We start from the raw sequence: 8259 nt of genomic DNA on the forward strand, positions 1-8259 counted from the left end.
ATCTAAACCTTTGGTAAAGAACTAGCAAACATCACAGTGCAGGCTGATGTCTACACTTCCAGGAGTAATTCTTAGAATGTGTTTATCTGAACTGAAATCTCCATGTAACAGTCAGTGGGCACTAACAATAAATGGTATTTGTATCAATTCCAAAAGTTGTTGCTTTATTTTCTTGTGAACCTCACTAATCCATATGCTTTCAATTTACTTGTTACAATATAACATTTATCTTGTAAGAGTTCTACATAAGGAAAAATGTATAACACACGTACAAGTAGCTAACTGTCCTTCTTAAACATAGTCTATACCATAGCACAGATTAGTAAAGATTACACAGTAGAAGAATAAGAAGATCTCTATTCAATTCCCAGCTGTGTTATAATCACATACAGTAGTAGAACCTCTGTAAGGTGACTGCCCAAGGGACTGTAACAAACTGGTCAACATACAGAAGCAGTCAACATAAGGAACTAGGCCTGCTGTACTGCTACCTACATGTCGTGCATGTCCAGTCTATGAAAACTAGGTCAATTGAAGGAGGTGGTCAACAATGGAGTTCCGCGATGTGTGTAATATCTGCATTGTAGGAGAATGATTTATTTTTATTTGCTGCACACACTGGTAAGGATCAAATGTTACAATATCTGCGAGTTCTCTGACAAACTCCTCTCACTAGTTATTATTAGTGTTTCCGCTATTTTACATAACAGCTTTTTTATTCATTCATAAAGGTACTTCAAAGACATGTTTAGTAGCAAATTAATCACGACTTCTGATGCTTGTGCTCTATTGACTAATTGCTCTAAACACATACACTAACTCAAATATCTTCTGCCTGCACTGCTTAAAGATTGGGACCCAAAGCAATTAAGAAAGAAGATGTAGTGTGTACAATTAGAATTGACAAATTAGTAGTGAGTATGTAAGTTTAAGTAGTTTTACTCAATCAAAAAGATTTCACACTTATTAGCCCCATTCATTATAGTTTCTAAGACATATTTTTGTTACTGATAGTTTTCAGAGTACGTTAACTTTCCCATCCATAGTTTTACAAAGTTTGTCAGTATCTTTTAAGATGACTTTGGTTTATTCTAAAAAGAATTTCAGACTTAAAATTCCATGTGGGGGAGAATGTGACAAAGACTTTGCTTGAAGACAAGGAAATCTTTTTTTTTTTGAGACAGAATCTTAAGCTGTCACCCTGGGTAGAGTGCCATGGTGTCACAGCTCACAGTAACCTCCAACTCGGGCTCAAGCAATCCTCTTGCCTCAGTTTTTCTATTTTTAGTAGAGACGTAGTCTTGATTTTGCTCAGGCTGATCTCGAACTTGAGAGCTTAAGCAATCCACCCACCACAGCCTCCCAGAGTGCTAGGATTATAGGCATGAACCATGATGCCCAGCCAGCAAATCTTGATTGTAATTCACATTTGATCTAGTAAACATTCTAAAATAAAACTGAATTCAATTCTTGTTTCCTTTTTATTTTGTTGGCCAAATAGTTTTCTATAATCTTAAATGAACATTGATACACATTTTCTGTTCAACTTTCTTGCTAAGTAAACATACAAAGGAATATAAAATGCAACAGAAAATGTGGACATATTTGCCTAGTTCTTACTCATTTATAAAATAACAGTTCTCCTACTTACTAGCATACGCGTTCCTCACTTGTCCTGTGATATTGTTCTGAGTCACTCATCATCTTTGTTTCATCTCAAATTATTTCTATTAACTTTCTTCAATATCCACGCAAAGTGAATTTATGTTAAGTTGCAAGCAACTTGTCTATAAAAACGACCACATCCTTCCTTACCAGTGAGTGGTCAGTAGCTCTGCCTTTGGAAGAAACATTGCCAGTTGGTGGCAGCACTCACAAGAGAAGGTCATGTTTCCTCTATTATCTTTAGGCTGAATTTCACAACAACTCCACAAAGCAGACTCCAAAGGCAGACCTAGAAACAGCAGGTGAACAACTGCGGAAGAGGAGGTCTCTGACCACAAGACATTCTACAAAACAGTAGAGCATCCAGCAAAAAGCCAGGGGCTCTCATCCTGCAATTAACCTCCTGAGCAGTGTACAAAAACAGGGTGAAAACGCACTCCTAGAATCAACCGGGCAATCAATGAACACAGGTTGATCTTTCCACCTTCATGAGGCTGTATTGGGTCCAAGGACACTCCCAGTTGTCTTCACTGAGCAATCCCCTCCCTCTCCCAGCAAATATAGCTGTGTCATTTTGGAGACATTTTTAATGTCATCTGTTTATGATGTACAGATTGAGAAGCAGACAATTCTGTTCTGCTCTGGCAGGAACAAAAAAAGTTTCATCTGGCAGCTAGAACATTAACAGCTAGCAGTACACAGGGATTCAGTGTAGTCAATAAAAATATTGGTGTTATTTTATTACAGGGCCAAACATTCCAAGGAGAAGTGGTGGTCTAAGACGGGGCTTCTATACTTTTTTATATTTAGTAATGTCACACAGCCATTAATATGTAATTTTCATCCCAATAACTGAAAGCTTTTTAGGAAAACAAGTTTTTGTTTTAATGGAGAAATACAGTATCAAAATTCAAACACAACAAAATCCAAAATGCATTAATAAGAATTTTAAGTTCATAGCTTCAGTCAGTTTTTAATTGGGCATTTACATGTTTATATTCCTTTGACATAATTATACTTAAAATAAAAGTAGTTCAAATATTGATTAGATTAACTGCATTTGCACCTACTACATATTTTTCTAAACAGTATTAATTCAATTCATAAACTTTTCAAAAGAATTCTTATTTAAAAAGTTACAGGAGTTAACTCAACCATATATGCGCAGTAAATAATCATTCATTTAGAAATCCTCCTCAAATGAACATTTAGGAAAGAAACTAATATTTTAATGAGCAGAATAAATACCACACTAGAAAGTCTTCACAATTCCCAACGAATTGATACATTTCATTAACAAATCCTGGTTCTTTAAGTGCTTGCAATACCATCCATAGTGAACGTTCCAAATAACAGTCACATTCTATCCTGTAAATTACTCTGTTGCACTGTACACAGAGTTAGCATGTTACAAAATTCTTGTGAAACTTCAGTTGAAACATATTAGCAAATAAGCTTGTGCAGAAAAACATGCTGGAAAGGAAGTCCCCTTAAGAATCGTCTGTACATGGTACATTAATCAGAGACATGGAAATTTATTAAATGGGCTACTGAACAACATTATCTAATAAAGTGAAATATGATGAAATCTTGCCATTCTTTTTGAAGATTAAATATATCCTCTGACATAATCCTGTGAAGTTAAAATCTATACCTCCTAAGCGGTATACATTTTAAATTAAAGTTATTCTAGCTGATTATATAGCATTCTCCTTAACAATCTGCTGAGTCAGTTTTTAGCTCAAGTTCATCTAAATACAAAACACTGGCAAACATCTCCAGAGTTAAGAATTAAAAAGAACAAGAAAATCTCACAAGCGTTGAAATGTTATCTGCCTTTCTTCTCCTAGACACGTGTCTTATATAAAATAAAGAAGAAAACGAGTGATGCTTGTTACCAGCATGGTGGACTTACAACACATTTTTAATTTCTATGCGTTTATATAATTGATTCCTTTATGAAAAGTAATTAAATTATTTCAGAAAGGATTTTTTTCTGAAAGAATCATTGTTGTATATGACTCTGTGTTAAAAATAGAAAAAAACAAAAAACCTCCTTGTTAAGATATTGCCATTTGCTATCTGAGAAAGGAAAGGAAGCTTCCACTGCAAGATCTTGGACCATGAGAAACAATTTCCCTGACTGTTTGCTGGCCGCGCGCCACACCAGCAGCACCCAGCCCAGCGTGCAGAGCGCTGGCAGATGTTGCGAGCTGACTTCCGCTGAAAAAGTATGGAGGAACAGTTGGAAAATCACAAGGTGTAGAACAAGCTTTAAATAAATAAATAGCTTAACTGGCAATTTAAAGGAAGAAAGAAAACGAGTTCCTTGGCTGAGAAAAAAGGCTGGGATACTTCTAATTACAGAGTTTCTTACTGCTGGTTTGTTTCATGGGCTGATTCTTAATGAGAACTGAAATTGTACCTCCCACATTTGTATTTCCAGGAGGTTCTAACGTCAAGATGACAGTATGCAGTTTGCTATAGCCTGGTCATTTGTATGATAGGAGAACCCACTAAAACAGGTGATCTTTATTTTGCCTTCTCTCTGCCCCGAGCTCAGTATCTGAGGAAGGAGGAGGCATTAACTGACAACTGAAAGCTTCCGATACATTATCTTTAAAATATTGTCATTTCACGGTAACATGACCCTAAGAAAAAACAAAAAAGATCACACTTGCTAACATCTCACAGGCGCAGCAAGTAAATATTCAATACACATGTCAAAATCTAATCTGTTTTAGAAGTAAAAACCAAAAAGGAATCAAACAATGGCAAAAGATACCTTTTCACAAGAAACCATTACAAGACGCAGAAAAGAGGAAGCCCCGTGGTCCTGTGCTAGCGAGGGCTGGGCACACACAGGCCCAATGACGCGCCTCCGAGGGGGATGTCAGTTATCACAAAGCCAGGACAATTGGGCCACATATTTTTTCCAGCACCAAGAATCCCTTCATCTTTCCTCTCTGTGCAGACATTTTGCTAGGCAAAATTTGTTAACATTAAAAAAAGCAACAAGATCTAAAAATAACAGAAAACCAAAGCACAACATTCATAAAGGTGGCACCCCCAACATGCACGCGGGCACGCGCACTCAGGCGCACAGCGCAAACTGGCACTTCTTACAATATTATGTTAAGGCATGATTTAAAGATGGAAAATCAACTTTAGGCCTCACTGAGGCAAATTTTATGCCGATATTCGGCATACTGATTGTTCTTCCCGAATTTATGCCACTCATCAATTATCATAACTATACAGGTTAAACATAAAAATGCTATGATCTTTGTGTAGCCAGGGCCCTCTGCACAAAAAATTAACATAATTTTACATAAATACAATATAGATATTTATCACCCTTTCAAAATTTACAGATTTAAATTATTTTTTAGATTTGAGATTTTCTTACATTTAAAAGAATTTTATAAATTATAGAGAACAAAGATAAACGCCCTGAATTTAATTTTAAAAAGCCAAAATTATGGTAAGATATACTACTGCAAATTATTTCATGAAAACACTATTTTTTAAGAGCAGGCAAGGGTTTGTTTTGTTCAGCCTCCTCACTCCGCAGGATCTGGAGCTCTAGGAATCCCCACCCTCACTTTGTCGGGTGGGGATGCAATTGTGTGGGTGCTTATTCGTCGCCGACTTTCAAAGTCACAAAAGCCACGGAGATACAACAATTCGAAGCGGTTCTTCACCGACATCTTCAACGCGGCGGCCACCGCCCGGTGCGCGCCCGCAGGGACGGGAGCGGCCACCGCCGTCCGCGCGGGCGCAGGGGGGTCTGGCCCAGGGCGGGCGCCGCGCGGAGACCCCAGCGCGGGGCTGTCTCCCGGCCGAGGCCCGCCCTCCTCCCGGCGCTATGGAAACCGCGTTTTTCCACGCCTGCTCGCCCTTCCCTTTCTCCTATTACATCCCAAACACGATTTCAACTTCCCGAGAACCTGACAAGTGAATGGCGCTCACGACGCCCCGGAAAGAGCCCGCGGCTGCGGGGTGCGGGGGAAGGGCGCCCCCGAGCGGGGGGAGCCCGGGGAGCCACCGCGGCCCGCGCAGCTCCGGTTCCGGGGCGCCCCGCCCGCGCACCCCTCGCCCCACCGCTGTCCTTCCGAGAAAGGGCACGAAGCTGTTATCGATCCAGAGCTCACCGGTGACTAATATGATGCTGGTAAACAACCGGCGGGCCGGGCACCCGGGAACCACCCAGGCGCGAATGAGCCGTGGGGAAGGTCCTCTTCCCATTCCGGAGGGCGGGAGGGCGCGCGCCCACCCCATGCTTGGGAGCCGGACCCGCCCGCCGGAATGGGGGAGTGGAGGTGGGACGAGGGGACAGCCAAGTTCAATGCCTTGCTTGGCCCCGCAAGGCCGCCGGTGAGCCGGGCGGCGGCGAGAACACTGCGGAGTCTGAGGGGTGCTGCCGTCCCCTCCTCCGCGCCCAGCCCCTGCCGCCGTCTCCACTGCGATCTCCGCCTGCCCCGCCCCCGGCCCTGTCCCTCCCTGCGCCCCCTCCCCGGCGGAAGCTCGGAGCCCAATTAATTGAGTCAAAGGCGGGAGGAAGGCCCTGCGCGCCGCAGCCCGCCCCCGCCCCTCCTCCGCGCCCCTTTTCCCGCCCTGGGTGGCATCTCGTCCGCCGGCATCCACAACGAGCCTCTGATTAATAAGGCTCGGCCCAGTCTCCACCCCGCCCGGGCCCCAGCCCGGGCCTCTGCGGGAGGGGGAGGGGACGGCGGGAAACACGGCCCCGGGAGAAAGGGGGGCGGGGCGGGGGCGCGCAGCCCGCCCCCCACCGAACCCCACGTCTATTGGCTATGAGCGCCGTCCGTCCGGGGGCGCGGCGCCAATGCGGGCGGCGGGGCGGGGCAGCCGCGCCGTGTGTGCCTGCGTAACGCCGAGTCACATGTTGTTTTGCTCTTCTTAGTTCAGTCACTCGGTGCGCGATGTGTTACTCACTGTGCGGCGGGGACCGCGACGAGCCCGGGTCGCCGTTGGCAGCAGTAGCAGCAGCAGCCCCAGCGGCATCGCGGACCCTGAAAGCCCGGGCGCACCCCGGCTCCCCGGAGCGCGGCACCGCAACAGCGTCGGTGCGGCCGCGCGCGCTTTAGGCTCGGCCCCGCGGCTCCAAGACCCCGACTCTCGGCCCAGCCAGCGGGTCCCCAGGCGCCGCCCGAGAGCCCCGGGAGACAGCGGCCGCGGGCAGCCGGGCCGGGGGGCGGCCACCGCCAGCGCCGGGCATCCTCGGGAACCCCGGAGCGCGGAGGGCTCTGCGCCACCGAGCGGTGCTGGCCCTCGCGGGCCTCCCCGGACCTTCCCCACCTCCTGGGCCCGAGGGACGCGTGCTCGGGCGGGCGGCCGGGCGAAAGGGTGGGAGGGAGCCGCCCCCGCCCGCGCCCCCTCCGCCCCTCGCCCCAGCCCTTCCACGCCGGGCCGGGGCGGCGCGGCCTGAAGCTCCGGCAATGGCCAGCCCGCCGCTGCACGGGCTCCCCGGGCCGGCGAGCGGAGACGGCCCCAATCTCAACAACAACAACAACAACAACCACAGCGTGCGCAAGTGCGGCTACCTGCGCAAGCAGAAGCACGGCCACAAGCGCTTCTTCGTTCTGCGCGGGCCCGGCGCGGGCAGCGACGAGGCGACAGCGACGGCGGGCGGGGGGTCGGCGCCGCAGCCGCCGCGGCTCGAGTACTACGAGAGCGAGAAGAAGTGGCGGAGCAAGGCGGGCGCCCCGAAGCGGGTGATCGCGCTAGACTGCTGCCTGAACATCAACAAGCGCGCCGACGCCAAGCACAAGTACCTGATCGCCCTCTACACCAAGGACGAGTACTTCGCGGTGGCAGCAGAGAACGAGCAGGAGCAGGAGGGCTGGTACCGCGCGCTCACCGACTTGGTCAGCGAGGGCCGCGCCAGCGCCGGCGACGCGCCCCCCGCCTCCTCGGCCACCTCTGGGTCCTGCAGCGCCTCCCTGCCGGGCGCCCTGGGCGGCTCGGCCGGCGCCGCTGGGGCCGATGACAGCTACGGGCTAGTGGCGCCCGCCACGGCCGCCTACCGCGAGGTGTGGCAGGTGAACCTGAAGCCCAAGGGTCTGGGCCAGAGCAAGAACCTGACGGGCGTGTACCGCCTGTGCCTGTCCGCGCGCACCATCGGCTTCGTGAAGCTCAACTGCGAGCAGCCGTCGGTGACGCTGCAGCTCATGAACATCCGCCGCTGCGGCCACTCGGACAGCTTCTTTTTCATCGAGGTGGGCCGCTCGGCTGTCACCGGCCCCGGAGAGCTGTGGATGCAGGCGGACGACTCGGTGGTGGCGCAGAACATCCACGAGACCATCCTGGAGGCCATGAAGGCGCTCAAGGAGCTCTTCGAGTTCCGGCCGCGCAGTAAGAGCCAGTCGTCGGGGTCGTCGGCCACGCACCCGATAAGTGTCCCCGGCGCGCGCCGCCACCACCACCTGGTCAACCTACCCCCCAGTCAGACAGGCCTGGTACGCCGCTCGCGCACCGACAGTCTGGCCGCCACCCCCCCGGCCGCCAAGTGCAGCTCATGCCGAGTGCGCACAGCCAGCGAGGGCGACGGCGGCGCGGCGGTGGGGACCGGGG

General features: G+C 49.1%; 1 protein-coding gene across 1 annotated transcript in view; it reads left to right on the top strand.

Moving 5' to 3' along the window:
• Window positions 1-6618: 6618 nt before the first annotated feature.
• Window positions 6619-8259, top strand: part of IRS2 (insulin receptor substrate 2) — a 30444-nt gene continuing 28803 nt past the window's right edge. The window contains 1 exon segment of the mRNA XM_023519192.1: window positions 6619-8259. This exon segment is cut by the window's right edge and continues 2877 nt beyond it. Within this exon segment, the coding sequence (XP_023374960.1) occupies window positions 7125-8259 (1135 nt within the window). The 5' untranslated portion in view covers window positions 6619-7124.

This window comes from Otolemur garnettii, unplaced genomic scaffold (assembly GCF_000181295.1).
Source record: "Otolemur garnettii isolate 467f Iridium unplaced genomic scaffold, OtoGar3 scaffold00161, whole genome shotgun sequence".
Lineage (NCBI taxonomy): Eukaryota > Metazoa > Chordata > Mammalia > Primates > Galagidae > Otolemur > Otolemur garnettii.